General features: G+C 41.1%; 1 protein-coding gene across 6 annotated transcripts in view; it reads left to right on the plus strand.

Moving 5' to 3' along the window:
• St6gal1 (ST6 beta-galactoside alpha-2,6-sialyltransferase 1) overlaps nucleotides 1-16392 on the plus strand; it is a 133180-nt gene that overhangs the window by 90065 nt on the left and 26723 nt on the right. For all 6 annotated transcript variants that reach the window (XM_090343588.1, XM_090343616.1, XM_090343580.1 and 3 more), the window contains 2 exons: nucleotides 9982-10117; nucleotides 15526-16148. In XM_090343588.1, the coding sequence (XP_090199714.1) occupies nucleotides 15563-16148 (586 nt within the window). In that variant the 5' untranslated portion in view covers nucleotides 9982-10117; nucleotides 15526-15562. The remainder of the gene's footprint in view (nucleotides 1-9981; nucleotides 10118-15525; nucleotides 16149-16392) is intronic.

The raw sequence follows: 16392 nt of genomic DNA on the forward strand, positions 1-16392 counted from the left end.
GTGTGTGTGTGTTTTGAGGGAGTGAGTAGGTGGGTAAGGGGTCTTGAACTCAGGGCCTGGGCTCTGTCTTTTAGCTTTTATACTCAAGGTAGGTGCTCTACTACTTGAGCCACAGCTCCACATCTGGCTATTTTGATAGTTAGTTGGAGACAACAATCTCACAGACTTTCCTGTCTACACTGGCTTTGAATGGCAATCCTCAGATCTCAGCCTCCTAAATAGCATCAGCCACAGATAGGTACTTAGTTGCAGTAAGTTCCTTTTCTAAATCCAGGGCTGGTAAAAAGGACTGGTTCTCCTCACACATTTTTAAATATATCAGTCAGTTTGTAAAATACAATTGATTATAGAATAATACGATGATAAAAAGGATAGTCAACATGCAAGATTCATTTAAAAATATTGTTCTATTTGCTAGGCCTAGAACTGTTAGGCCTAATTATGATGCAACCTCTTTACACTCAATTTCTTTTTTTTCATATATTTTTTATTGTAATTAATAGAAAGGTTACATGATATTTGCCAGATAGATGGTGCATTAATTCCCATACATTGATACCCTTTCACATGTCTTGGTCCCCATTTCCCTCCCCCTCACCCCCCCAATCTGGTTTTTCCCCAGTTCCCTATCCAATTTCAAATAACCAAATACAAATATATCCCAGGTAACAAAGTGAGATACTGTAACAATATGAGATAACCAAGGGACAGCAAAGGAGATGAGAGACAACATAGTACATTAAGGACAACAATCATTCATTATATGGCTTTTGTTTCAATACTCTGGAGGTCCTTTCAATTAGCTTCATACTATATGGCCTTATGTATCAAGATTTTGCTCTATTGCAGATCTCTGCTAGTAGAGCCCAAGGTTTCTACTGATTATGACGAATGGGGGAAACATTGAGCCTAAGTTCCTTTGAGTCTGGCTTACTTCACTTAATACGATCTTTTCTAAGTCTTTCCATTTCCTAACAAATGGGGCGATGTCATTCTTTCTGACAGCAGCATAGAATTCCATTGTTTACGCTCAATTTCTGTACTTATCTCAGACCCTAGAAAACTTCCTCAGACTAATACATGTCTATAGCTCTCAATTTGGTTGAACTACCTGTTTCTGGTGCGGGTTGCTGATCCTGGTGCTTGGATGAGGGCCTGAACACTGACACTGAGCTGTTTTGTTAAAGGCTTTTGCTCTACCACCTTGACCCACAGCTCTACGTCCAGCTTTTGAGTTAACTGGAGATAGGAGTCTCACTTTCTTTCCTTCCTTGTCTGGCTTTGAACTATGGTTCTCAGATCTCATCCTTCTGAGCAACAAGGATTACAGTCATGAGCCACGTGTATGTCTGGCTTAGGAACCTACACTTTAACAAGTGATTTTAACAACTTCAATGTGCCCTGAGCCTGTCAGTGTTGTTTACAGCACTACCTCTTCTCTGCAGACAACAGAGGACACAGTAAATAGTGAAGCAAACATAATGGTCTGTTCCCATTCCTCTGTTGCCACCCATTCTTTCTTTCTTCGTCTTTTTTTTTTTTTTTTTCCCAGTCCTGGGCTTGACTTTCTGTCCTTGGACTTTCTCAAGGTTAGAGGTCTACCACTTGAGCCTCAGCACCACTTCCAGCTTTTTCCTATGTATGTGGTACTAAGGAATTGAACCCGGGCCTTCGTGCATGCTAGGCAAGCACTTTAACCACTAGGCCAAACTCCCGACCCCTTTCTTTCTTCTTTTAAGAAAACATTTTCAAAGTATTCCTTTCTATGAAAACTTACTGGCAGACCAGCTCTTTTAATTTACTTAAGTGCATTTCAGTGAATGTGTATTGACTGAAAAACAGCAGGCTGAGGAAAGAGGGACCAGAACAAATGCCACTCACACAGACATTGGGAGGTGAGGAAAGACAGAGCACCATGCAGAACTACCGCCGCCAGGCAGATAAGGAGGAACCAGTCTCAGAGGCCACTGAAGTGACCATCACATGAAGGAAATGCAGGAGAATTATAGGTTTGGGAAGTTAGTTAATCAGAGAGGAAAAACAACTGCTGATGGATCACTAAGATGGAGTGAGCTTTGACCACCTGATTAGCATCCTGGAAGTCATGGAGGTGTTTGGTGACCCTGACAAGAACAGGTTTGGGAAAGGGGGGGAAGCCTGATGGAAGTGTAATACATGAGGATGGGAATTGGAAATAGTGACAGAGGATCATTTTTCAAAGAATTTTATTGCAAGGGACAGAAGAATGAGACCAGCGCTGGAAAGAGAAATGTCTTCAAAGGACTTAGGGAGAAAGGACAGGGAAATGCAGTTTATTTTATACTCAGATGACTAAGTGTATAAATTCATGTGAAATAATAATCTATTTTTTTAGTTAATTCCTTCAGGAAAACAGAAATAATTATTTGTTGTAACTCTTTTTCCATTGAGCTCTTTAAAATTCTCCCCAGACTGAGATGACATCATTGACCAAGATTGTAAATCACTATTTGTTCCCTATAAAGATTAATTTAAATGTATATGTAAAATGACATGGTGTTTTTTTTTATTTGCTTTATCTATTTTTTGGCTGGAGCATCTTAACTTTCATCCTTAATACTCCACATGCAAAAGTCCTTTTTGATTTTTATGTAATCAACCACAATACTATTATTATGCCTAATGAAATTAGCAATGATAAATTGTATCATGTAATATCCAGCGCATGTTCAAACAACCTCATTTGTCTCTGAAGATGTTTTGTGCAAATTAAGATTCAAACAAGGCCTCTTTCATATTATTAATGTAATCATGATTTCTATGTCCATTGACTTATTGATGAACCTTAAGTCAGCTGTCCAAAGTCCTACTTTGTGAATTTGTCTAATAACTTTTCTATGGTGTCATTTAACTTGCTTATTCTCTCTCTCTCTCTCTCTCTCTCTCTCTCTCTCTCTCTCTCTCTCTCTCTCTCTCTCTCTCTCTCTCTGTGTGTGTGTGTGTGTGTGTGTGTGTGTGTGTGTGTGTGTATTTTTCCTGCTGGTACTGGGGCTTGACCCTCAAGTTCTTCTTTGGCTTTTTCACTTAAGGTTGGCATTCTACCACATCATATGAGCCACACTTCTACTTCTAGCTTTTTTTTTTTTTTTTTTTTTTTGCCAGTCTTGCGCTTGAGCTCAGGGTCTGATCACTGTCCTTGGGTTTTCTTAAGGCTAGAGCCCTACTACTTGAGCCACAGCACCACTTCTGGCTTTTTCTATGTGTGGGTCCAAGGAATGGAACTTGGGTCTTAGTGAATGCTGGGCAAGCATACTATCACTAGGCTAAACTCCTAGCCCCTGCTTCTAGCTTTTTGCTGGTTAATTGGACATAAAAGTCTCATGGATTGGATTTGTCTAATTGGGCTGTCTTTGGACTGCAATCCTCAGATCTCAGTTTTCAGCACAGCTAGTATTTCAGCCATGAGTAACTAGTGTCCAGTTCTTCTGTATATCCTAAAAGTTAGTATTGTATGTAAAGACTGGATAATATGTAGATCAAACATTTGTGCAAAAATGTTCTAAGGTTTATCCTGTGTGTTCTAACCTACTGCAGATCAGAAATCACATGCTATCCAGCAGTAAGACTGAGTCAAGTGTAAGTTAACTAAATCAGAGAAAGAGTGTGTGTGTGTGTTTTAAGTTTCTTAAGATAGGAGAGTACAAGCATGGTTGTGTGCAAATGGAAGGGCACTTTGAGAAAGAGACGCAAATGAAAAAGGGGTTATTTTGTAAAATACTTTTTTTTTAAGTAGGCAGAATGTTCAGAATATAGTGGGTAAGGGTTTGTCATTGTAAGTATTGGTCCCAGATGGTAATAAGGAACTTGGGCATCAAAGCAGGTAATGTGAGCTGTAGTATGGCACTTAAGCAAGTTCTAGACTGGAACAAGGTCTGTGTTCATTAGAGAAGAGTAAGAATAAGAGGGAAAAGTCAAGTAGAACTTGAAGATGCGGCTGAATATATTGCAAGAATAGCATGTGATTGCTAGAAAGCATTAAGTACCTACTACAACTATTGATAGACAGCATTAAATGCAATCAGTAACTACTGTGTGTGTGTGAGTGTGTGTGCGCGTGCCTGTGTGTTTGTGTGACATGTTTTCACCCAGCTTTCATCACATAGCTGAGATGTGGAGTAAAACACAGTTAACTTAGTGAAGACTAGGTTTTAGTCTACTGGATTTAATGAAAAAGGGGAAGTGAGTCATTTTAATGATTAATCACAGAATTAAAATTGGATATGAAGGGAAGTGAAAACACAAGGGATGTGAGGAACAGCCAAGGAAAACTGGTGGAGTTGAAAACCTACTCAATAAGTTCCAAAGACCAGAGTGGTAACTGAAGAGGGATATCTGAAATCAAGGTGATGGAAAAGGATTCTTTTTTTTTTGGAAATAACGAAGTTAGAGCTATGACCCTGAACATGAATGACTAAAGCCACAACTCTGAGGGTAAAGGTAGTGCCAATCAAAAGCAGTGAGGCCAAGGGGGCAAGAATGTTCTATAGGTGAAGGTGAGCGTCACTAAGGGCCATGACAAAATAGTAGTGGGAGAAAATTACAGCAAGTAGATATTTACAGCTAAAATATTCAAAGATATCTAGGTGATGGTGAAGATGATTGTACTAAGAGTGGAGCACAGAAGTGCGGGGTTGGTGGCTGCCAAAATGAATAGACCCACATGGAGTTCTTAACACTGAGCACGTGGCATGTGCTGTGCTTTACTAGCTTTCAATATGAAAAATGAAAATTAAGCAGAGCTTAACCTATTGGGTTTACTTTTTAGCAAAGTTGATTTTCTTTCCATGTAAATTCTTCCTAAAAAGACACAGCTGCTTGCCTTGCTCTGAATGATCTGAGAAGGCGATAATTTCCCTGTCATTTAGTGTATCCAAAAGATCAAGGGAATATCCCCTTGGTCGTGCCATAAAGGGGATTCTAGCCACTGTAATGGATAGGTGCAAGGGAATTAGCAACCGAAGTGAGGAGAGAGGAGGATGATGTCAGAGCTTGCTTAGTTCTTTCATTAAGAAAAATCATTGAGCGTTTCCTAGCTGTGACTCAGAACTTGGCCAGTTGCACAGTCAAGACAAATCTGCAGTCAGATAACTGTCCCTTGGGAAAGCAAGAGCTAGAACAGGCACTGGAAGATGACATTGATCCCAGTGTGAGCAAGGAAAGCTTGAAAGTCAGGGGACCCTTGAACTGGCAATGGAGGCTGAGTGGTTATGGCCACACAGCAGGAAAGGGCAGTTGGTGTAGAAGGAACTTTACCCTCATTGCTACAAGAGCCCGGGGCTCTTGGGGTGACCTGTGTTGCTATGGAAAATCTGTTTCCCTATTTGTAACACTGGGGGAGGGTGTAAATTACAGTATCCAGAGAAGGGGACGACGAGGAGGAGAAGCCAGTGACCTGCTATGTGTAACTTGGCACAGGTGCTGTGGAAATCCTTTATCCCATTATCTTGCTTCATTTTGTAAATAGTCCTATGAATAGGATCTATTATTCCCATTTTACAAGTACATTAGATGAGTTCTGGGTGGGGGGGAGAGGGTGTTGAATAACCCAAGGACAGGACGGGTAAGCCGCATAGTATGACTCATCTCCAGATCAGTCTGTCTCCTCTGAAAAAAGTTCTTATCCTACATGAGTTATGCAAGGTCGGTCTCATTGTGACATTTCCCCACATGTATAAAATGTATCCCGATCAATCTCACAGCCTCTACTACTCTCTTTACCCCTTGGCACATAGCTACCATGAAGTAAATGGCTGTTCTTATCCTGATTGCTGGTTTGTCACCAGAGTTGAGGGTTCTGTCATCACTTCTGCAGCTGGCTGAGTTCACCAGCGGCAGTGGCCCTCATCTCCAATAATAAATACAGACCAACACTTGCAGCTCATTTGTTTCAGCTGGTTCATTTTTGGAACTCAAAAGTAGGGAGTGATTTTTTGTTTCTTAGAGGGTAAGATTTTTCTAAGCAGATACAGTCGACATGAAAGAGGAAAGAACTGGGGTACAAGAACTCTCCTGATATCCGAGAGTGAAACTCAAAAATCTCATGGCCCATCAACTCATGGGTTAAGAGGTGGCAGTAAATCAACATCCCTAGGTAAGATGTGTCATGTCAAGTCAGATAACTGTCTTCAGTGTTCTCTCATAGGACCCATGAACTGTACCATAGTCAACAGACTGTATATAGAACTGTGATAGAACTGCTTTAGTCAAGAAATACTCATGGAATGCCTACAATGTACCCAAGATTCACCTAGTGTCTGGAGGTAACTGCCCTACCATTGAAGATGGCCGACTTTTAGAATTCTTCTTTTCAGTAGAAGGAGATAGGCAACAATACGTACATAATAAACACTGAAGCCACAAAGGAAACTTGTGCCATGAAAAGAGGGATAGTCATGACAGACATTTCCTGATTCTCCCTTGAGGCTGCCCCAATGCCAGTTCTTCCCTAAATTGAATAAACAGAGCCTGGTTTTTCTTTAAGTACTGAGCCTTGAACCTAGGGCTTAGTGTTTTCACTTGGTTGGTTTTGTTTTTTGTGTTTTTGGAGGGGGGGGGGAGGCAGTCCTTGGCCTTAAACTCAGGGCCTGAGCCACCAGTACCCTTGGGCTTTCTCAAGGCTAGAGCTCTTCCACTTGAGCCACAGCACCACTTCGGCCTTTTCTATGTATGTGGTACCAAGGAATCAAATCTGGATCTTTGTTCATGCTAGGCAAGCCCTCTATCACTAAACCAAACTCCTGACCCTCACTTGGCTGTTTGGCACAATGATGCTGCTTTACTATTTGAGTCCCACCTCCTGTTTCAGCTTTTTGCTGGTTAATTGGAGGTAGGACTCTCGTGGGCTTTTGTTCCTGAGCTGGCTTGGAACTGTGATTTTTAGATCTCAGCCTCCTGAATAGCTAAGATTACAGGCATGCACCACCCAGCCAAGATGAGAGATTCTTATCTTACCAGTTTGCTGGTCAGCAGTTTTCCTATCTTGATGATATATGTATTTCTACTTGATCATGTATAATTTATAGTCACATTATCTGTGACATTCAAATTTCTTTATATATATATATATTTTTTTTTGCGGGGGGGGGGGTGCCAGTATTGATACTTAACTCAGAGCCTGGGCACTGTCCTTTAGGTTTTTCACTCAAGGCTAGCATTCTCCCTTCTGGCTTTTGGTGGTTAATTGAAGATAAGAGTCTCATGGACTTACCTGACTGGGCTGGCTTCAAATCATGATCCTTAGATCTCAGCCTCTTGAGTACCTAGGATTATAGGCATGAGCCACCAGTGTCTGGCTTTATTAATATATTTTAAGTATTTTCTTCACTATTGTTATATAAATTTATACAGAATTTATATTGCTTCAGTTGAATATACTATAGTTTTTGCTGGAACTTTAGTTCCATATTTTCACTATTACAAAGATTTAAAATGAAAACCTTTGTTGTTTGCATATTTCTTTATAGAACTCACATACTTTCCTTATTAATCCTCTTTCAATCCTTACAACAACTATGAAATGAAGGGAATTGTTTTATGTGTGAGGAAACCAAAATATATAATCTTCTTTCTTTCCTTCTTTTTTTTTTCCAGTCTTGGGGCTTGAACTCAGGGCCTGAGCAGTGTCCTTGGGCTTTCTTAAGGCTAGAGCTCTACCACTTGAGCCACAGCACCACTTCTGACTTTTTCTGTGTATGTGGCACTGAGGAATTGAACCTGGGTCTTTGTGCATGCTAGGCAAGTACTCTACCACTAATCCAAACTCCCAGCCCCCATAATCTTCTTTCTCCATTAATTATTTTTCAGTCATATTTCCTAAAAGTGTAGTGGCTTGGTTGATAATTATGAGCTCTTAGTTCTATAGCCTGAATACTTTCTAGAAAGGCTGATTTAACTTACACTTCACTTTCAAATGTATCTCAATTTTAATATAATCTGTCTAGCAAGGCATAGCATCATTTTGAAGATCTATGACTGATACAAATTCTATAAATCTGCAGCATAATATTCTAATCGGCCCTTTTGGGTTTCTCTCAATATTAACCTTAATATCATATGTTTGCTATTTGTGCAATGAAAAATACTGTGTGATTTAAAAAAAAAAAAAAGAAAAAAAGAATTGATGTATAAAAAGGGCTCATGTTGTAATGGGTACCGAGACATGTGAAAGGGTATCAATGTATGTGAATTAATGCACCTTCTATCTGGCAAATATCATGTAACCCTTTTACTAATTACAATTAAAAAAAACAATAATCAAACAAACAAAAAAAGGGCTCATGTTATAAAAGTTTTCCCTAAATAAAGAAGCCATCAATGTGATGTTAGAATTTATCTGTAGTTCAAGCCATTAAACTTCACTGAAGTTTGAACTCAGGGCTTTGTACTTGCTTAGGCAGCTGCTTATACTTGGCTATCCCTTTAGTGGAATAATTATTTTCAAGACAGAGTCTTGCTTTAGGCCCAGGTTATCTAGGATTTTGATTTTCTTATTTGTGTTTCCTTCCATTGCTGTGATGACAGACGTGCTGAACACTTGGTTGAGAAGGAGCTTCAAGGCCTTTGACCTGGGCTGACTTCAAATTACAATCCCCAATCTCTGCTCTCAAGTAGCTAGGATTATAGACTTGAGCTACCAAGTCCAGCTCCTTTGTCATTGTTTTCCTATTGCAAAAAAATAGAGTTGACAAACACAGTTACAGTTTAAGCATTTAAAAATTTTACATCCCCCTCCACCCATATTTTGGTTGTACTAGGATTAGTCACAGGGCTTTTCACATGCCAGGTACTCTAGCACTGAGGTCAGCCCTTATTTTTACAAATCGTTGTGAGGTGGTTTTTATTGTATTACAAACGTTTTTGCTTTTCTTTTCTTTTCTTTTCCTTCTTCCTTTTTCTTTTTTCCTTTTCTTTTCTTTCTTTTTTTTGGGGGGGGGGCGGTCATGGGGCTTGAACTTGGCCTGGGTGTTATCCCTGAGCTCTTCAGCTCAAGGCTACCACCCTACCCTTGAGCCAAGCCCCACTTTCTGTTTTCTAGAGGTTTATTGGAGATAAGAGTCTCAGGTCCTTTTGTGCCTTGGCTGGCTTTGAATGCTGATCCTCAGATCTCAGCCTCCTGAGTAGCTAGGATTACAGGTGTGAGCCACTGGGCCCAGCCTTTTGATCTCAGTAAGTAATACATGCACATTTTGGAATACATGTGAAACTACAAAAATATAAATATTAATTTTTTCACCATCTTGGATATTTTTTCTAGTACTTTTTGCTTATATGTATTTTTAAAATGTATTTATTTTTGAATTTGGATATTACAGATTTGTAAGCTTTATTTTTCAATTGTGTGGTTGAACTTTCACATGATATAAATATGAAAAATAAATCATTAGAAAAATCTATCTGGAGTTTATTTTATTAATGAACTATTTTTTTGGGGGGATGAACATTTTAAAAAATTTATCCTTAAGCAAAGAGTTATCAACCTGAGCCCACTTTATCATTCTAGGATATTCTTATCTATATTCTTTTTTTTTTTTTCCAGTCCTGGGCTTGAGCTCAGGGCCTGAGCACTGTCCTTAGATTTTCTCAAAGCTAGAGCTCTACCACTTGAGCCTCTGTACCACTTCTGGCTTTTTTTCTATATATGTGGTACTGAGGAATCGAACCCGGGTCTTTGTGCATGCTAGGCAAACACTCTACCACTAGGCTAAGCTCCCAGCCCTTCTTATCTATATTCTTAGTTAGCATCAGTCTATTTCTAAACTCTTTGTACTGTTGTCACATCCAAACCATTGCAACTGCCTAAGCTTTTCACTTTTTTTTCTGAGCCCTCAGGGATCCCTGGTTTATGCCATAACCCAAACTACACAAGGGTCCATTTATCTTGTTAATGTTTAACCTGTTTGACCAGAAAACTATGCTCACCTCCTCTTTTGTATATATTTGCAGATGTTTTTTGATCATCCTGAGAAAAAAGAGCTTTGGCCTCCAGACCCAGCAAAACAAACATCCCTCTTATGGAGAACAGTGCCAATTCCTGAAGACCTGGAAGATTAACAGCCCCAGAGAGATTAGCCAGAAGCAGGTAAGAAAAACCTGGGGATGGACAAACCAAGGAATCTATTCCTGAATGAAAAATAAGTGCGGCAGACTGGCTTGCAAGGAACCTCAAGCTTTCATGTGTGACTGCCATTTTGTTTTTCTTTCTTAGTCTTGTGATTGCTGATTTAGAGGGACACAGAGAGAGGGGAGGTGACATGCTCATTTCTGTAAGCTTTAAATATATTTGACTGATGTAATTCACTCTTTTTTAATTTTTGAGCATCTACTATGTACCAGGTGCCTCACTGGACATTGAGCATGTCAGGATGAGTAGATTGGGACAGAATTCCTTTCTTTGAGCTTTTCTTCCTGCTGGTTCAAGGTCAAGAGGTATCTGTAGGTAATAATGGGAGTTGGTGTTACACTAAAGCCTAGTGGTTGTTGTTGCATAGTGAGACAGTCACATCAGTTGAGCAGTTATTTATTTATTTTGGGATGCTGGTTCTGGGGCTTTAACTCTGGGCCTTGTACTCTCATGTAGCTTTTTTGCATAAGGCTGGTACTTTACCTCTTGAGCCACACCTCCACTGGTGGTTTTGGGGTGGTTAATTGGAGAGAAGAATCTCTTAAATTTAGCTGACCCAGCTGGCTTTCAACGTGATTTTCAGATCTCAGTTTCCTGAGTAGCTACGATTATAGACTTGGGGTGCTAACACCCAGCTAAAAGGTAGTGGTTAATTGGAGATAAGAGTCTCAGGGACTTTAGTGCTCTGGCTGGCTTTGAACCTTGATCCTGAGATCTCAGCCTCCTGAGTAGCTAGGATTAAAGGTGTGAGCCACCGCACCCAGCTTTTTTTTCTTTAAGTATTTGTACAAAGGGGTTTCAGTTCAATGTCAGTTTATGAGCACAATGCTTCTAGATCAACATCATCAATGATTTATTGGGCAGGGCTGTGTTCCAAGCACTGTGCTTGGTCCTTTTGTTCAGAAAGGATACTAGTTCTCTATGGAAGACTCCGAATGCAAAGCCAGCTTTAGAGAGCACTTCCATCAGCCAGCAGCAGGACTAGTGACATGGGGGTGAGATCCCTGGGAGATGAGGGCAGAGAATGTAGCAATTGGAAGGTGGCTTCAGAAATAGTTGATTGATTTTCATTGGAAAATTCAAAACTGATGTAATGAATTTTTTCAAAGACTATGGAGGGAAGTAGCTTACTCTCTTAGGTTGGTTAGGCTGTTAAGATGAAGCTTCTCAAGTGTCTGTCTTACTAGAATCACTTAGGAGAGAAAAGATCCTCAGTGCTAAGTGCCTATGACCAAGACTCCACTTAGCCTGTGGTCTTGGAACCTCATACAGGGTTCAGCTGAAAGGCCCACTTGAGCCTTGATGTCAAGTTTCAGATGAGCCCTGTGAGGCCTGATTGGACTGTAAGACATGGTAACAGGGCTTTAGTTGGACCTGTTTGTATGTGTGGGAACACTCCCTTCCTGAGAATGCCAGAAAAGCTAATATGGGGCTCCCTTGAACCTCAGGTTCCAAGACAATGAATCATACCCCTCCCTTACATTTCCTTTCACTTATATGCATAACAGTCAGGTTAGAAACCCACCATTTCCAAATCACTTGTGCTACTTTGAAAATTGCTTGTATTTCTAAGACTTCACAGCTATAAATGGAGCTCATAAAAATCTGCTCTGCTTATCTCTTAGGGTTATACTGGCTTTAATAAATCTTGCTAATGGAAAAGGGCCCTGAGTGGTTCACAGTGCCTGCCAGTGCCCGCTGCTCTATTATGCAGCTTTTTCTGTACTAGGTCAAGGCACCCTGATTTCAGAGTCCTGATGATTGACACTGACTTTTCATTGTCCCAGTGACAGAGCCCAGTTTTCTAAAGGAAAGATTGTAGACTTTCAGAGTCAGATGTGCCTGGGTTTTGAATCCTGTTTCTGGCATCATTGATGAGTTTCTGGCATCATTGATGAGTTTCTGGCATTGCAGAAAAATCTGATAAAGCCCCCAGTGAAACCTGACATCTCCTCCTCTGCCTCCTCCTCCTCCTCCTCTTCCTCCTCCTCCTCCTCCTTCACTCAACATACAGCTTTTTCTATGTATCTGGTACTGAGGAGTCAAACCTAGGGCTTTGTGCATGCTAGGCATGTACTCTACCACTAGGCCATGTTCCCTGCCCCTGGCCTCTTCTTTTTTAACACAGAATTGTGATTATGTACTCCATAGTGCAATGATTTTTTTAAAACATCAGTGATATAATGGAAAAAAATACAGTAAGACCTTAAATTCGATTTCTTCTCTAGTTGTTCTTGAGATACAATATAATCATGTAACTCCTTACATTTCATGTTTTTGATGATGCAACAAGCCGTTTATTTATTGTTCAAAAATAATGTCTTCTAACTTTATGCTGGTGGCTAACACTTGTAATCTTAGCTGCTTAGGAAACTGAGAACTGAAGATCACAATTTGAAGTCAGTCCTGGTAGACAAGTTTTGTGAGACAATTAATCAGCAAAAAAACTGAAACAGGAATGGTGGTGCAAGTGGTAGAGCACCGGCTGTGAATAAAACAACTGAGAGTTGAGGCCTTGAATTCAAGCCCCAGTACTGGCATGTACACACATGCACACACACACACACACACACACACACACACACGTGCATACACACATACTCATGCACGTGTGTGCGTACATGCATGTGCATATGCATACCAGACACGAAGCAACTAACAACAATAATAACAAAAAAATCAGAAAAGGAGATACTGGGGCCGCGAGTTTGGTCTATTGGTAGAATGCCTGCCTAGCACGTGAGAAGACCCAGGTTCAATTCCTCAGTACCACATACATTAAAAAAAAGCCAGAAATGGTGATATGGATCAAGTCGTAGAGCTTAAGCCTTGAGAAAGCTCAAGGACAGCACTCCGGCCCTGAGTTCAAGCTCCAGCACTGGCAGAATAAAAAGAAAAAAAAAGACAAGGAAATACTGTCTTCTTCCTCTGTGTACATTTCATGATTTCCAATGCTCCCCCCCTGTCGCCCACCATCTCCATGCTCTGATTGGGAATGCTAGTGGGCACTAGATCCTGGTGTTATTCAAGTAAAGTTTCTCAGAAAAAGAGCCTGTGTCTCCGGCTGGCAAATCATGGCCAGTTGTCCACTCTGCCATCTTTTACTGGCCCATGTCACCCACACATGTCCCTCTTGCCAAAGGGTTGCTCTACTGACTCTCTTCAAAATCCCTTCCCTGCCTTTGTTTTTAGCTCATTCCAAGCCTATTAACATATCTTCTTGTTTGGTCTTCCCAGCACTTCATGAATGAAATAGGCAGAAGTCATCATTCTATCAAAATTCAGAGACAGAGGTATTCACTTGCCCAGAGGTCACCAAGCATGGAGACAGGAATCCAGGTTTCATTAATACCCAGTGCAGAATGCCTATTACCTTATTCCTAATAGCTCTTCAAGTAGGCTTCATGGGAAAGCTCTTCAGATGCCTAGTAGGTTAGCAAATTTACAGGGGCAATTGATTTCATGGTTTTTTTTTTTTTTTTTTTTTGCCAGTCCTGGCTTGAACTCTGGGCCTAGGCACTGTTCTTGGACACTTTTTGCTCAAGGCTAGCACTCTGCCACTGAGCCATAGCACCACCTCCAGTTTTTTCTATGTATGTGGTACCAAGGAATCCAATCTAGTAGGGCTTCATGCATGTTAGGTGAGCACTCTACCACTAGGCCACACTCCTACCCCTTGTTCTCACCCCTTATCCCCTTTTATTTGTCCACTGTGGGGCTTGAACGTAGGGCTTGGGTGCTGTCCTTGAGCTCTTCAACTCAAGGCCAGTGTTCTTTCATGTTGAGCCACAGTGCCATTTCCAGTTTTCTGGTGGTTAATTGGATATGAGTCTTATGGACTTTTGTGCCTGGGCTGACTTTGAACCTTGATCCTCAGATCTTATCTTCCTGAGTACTAGGATTACAGGTGTGAGCCACCAGCTTGATTTTACTTGTTATGGAAAGCAAATCCAGTCCAGCGATTGAGTAAAGATTTCCAGAAGATAAAGACATGGTGTTTGAGTTCAAAGGGCTTGCATCTTCTTTTAGTTACCCAGTAAATTCTGAGGAAACAAGATAGGTCTCTACCCACATATAAAGAGGGACTATTTAGCTCTACTTGCTTAGTTAAGAGCATTTGCCAGAACTTCCAATAGTTCTGCGTATAGGATAGTGAAAAGGACTTGACTGGATTCAAGCACATTTGGATTTGAATCTCAGGGCAAGTATTTCCTTAGCTCTGTGATCCTGAGCACTTCCCTTAACTCTTCAAGGCAAATCTGTGAAAATGGAGATCTAGGCACCTTTGTGCATAATGGTTTTCAGACTCCTCTCCATAGCTTAGGAGATGATTTTCATACTAGCCTATGACATGCATGCTCAGTTATGTATGACACTGACCCAAACATCTACAGGGTTTAATAAATTTGTGTCTTCATTTCTTCAACTGGCCATGTGTCTGCTGTCCAGATTACCTGCCAAAGATTTTTCATCCTTAGTCATGATGTGAGCTAGCTCTTTATCTAAAGAGTAGTTTCATCATAGTACATGATACAAAACTGAGTGTTACATTGTGAAGCTATCCTTGGATCTTGTTCTCAGACATGACTCCAACATAACAGTCCTTAGACATGTTATAAATCTGTAATCTCTCTGACTATTATAAATAACTTAGGAGTTTAAGAAGTCTGGGTTTTGTGATACAGTCTAATTGGCTGGCTCATCCTATTTGTTTTATATTACTAGAAGTATGCATGCCTTTCTGTGGCAGAGTCCAAGACTGTAGGAATGCAATGATGTATAAAATGTATTTCGTGACCTCAAAGCTTCTTGCAGGATCTAGACCAAGGCAGCCAGAAACCCAGAGTACAGAATGGGAGAGAACCAGGGTTGCTGTCTCACATCTGTAATCATGCCTAGATACTCAGGAAGCTCCGATGTGACGATCACAGTGCAAAGAAAATCTAGGTGATAAAGTCTGTGAGAGTCTTATCTCTAATCACCAGAAAGCCCAACATGGACCCGTGGCTCAGGTGACAGAGAGCTAGCCTTGAGTAAGCAAAACTGAACAGAAACATCACTCAGGTCTTGAGTTCAAGCCTCAGGACTGGTGCCAACAAACAAATAAATAAATGAGGAAGACATATAAAGTGCTCAGGACTGAATGAGGAAGAAGGGATGACCTGAGGGAATATGACGTATATTTGAGGCCCAAACTGGCTGAATTGTTTCTTTGTTTTTATGGATGTGCTCAACAGTTGGCAGAAGGTAGATTGGGGCCCAGGTTTAAGTCTGCTCACTCGAAACCTCTTGCTTAACCCATCACCCTATGGCTTGCCACTTTTGGATGTTCTCCCCATCGCTTTTTCTTATCTTTCTTTTTGTAGGCTCAGATCAGTGGCTTCCTGGAACACATCTTTCACTATGATCCATACCAACTTGAAGAAGAAATTTAGCTATTGTGTTCTGGCCTTTCTTCTGTTCGCAGTCATCTGTGTGTGGAAGGAAAGGAGGAAAGGGAGTTACTATGATTCCTTTAAGTTGCAAACCAAGGAAGTACAGATGTTGAGGAACCTTGAGAAACTGGTCATGGGATCAAATGGCACTCAAGACTCCCACAAGGGAAACCAGGCCTTCAGCAATGCAAGAACCCCAGCCAAGACCAAACCACAGCCCTCTTTCCAGGTGTGGAACAAGGACAGCTCATCCAAAAACCTTATTCCCAGGCTGCAAAAGATCCGGAAGCATTTCCTGGAGATGAACAAATTCAAAGTGTCCTACAAGGGGCCAGGGCCAGGTGTCAAGTTCAATGCAGAGGCCCTGCGCTGCCATCTTCGGGATCACGTGAATGTATCGATGGTAGAGGCTACAGATTTTCCCTTCAACACCTCTGAATGGGAGGGTTACCTGCCCAAGGAGAACTTTAGGACCAAGGCTGGGCCATGGAGCAGGTGTGCTGTCGTCTCATCAGCAGGATCTCTGAAGTCTTCCCAACTGGGACGAGAGATTGGTATGTAAAGACTGTGCATCTATTTTCTTTTCTTTTTGGCCAATCCCATGGCTTGAACTCATGATCCGAGCACTGTCCTTGAGCTTTCTCAAGGCTAGAGCTCTACCACTTGAGCCACAGCACCACTTCCAGTTTTTTCTACATATGTGGTACAAAGGAATCAAACCCAGGTCTTCATGCAAGCACTCTTACCACTAGGCTAAACTCCCAGCCCCATGGCTGGGCATCTTGATGGTTTTGGAGG

Source organism: Megascapheus bottae, chromosome 1, assembly GCF_031878675.1.
Source record: "Megascapheus bottae isolate mThoBot1 chromosome 1, mThoBot2.hap1, whole genome shotgun sequence".
Classification (NCBI taxonomy): Eukaryota; Metazoa; Chordata; class Mammalia; order Rodentia; family Geomyidae; genus Megascapheus; species Megascapheus bottae.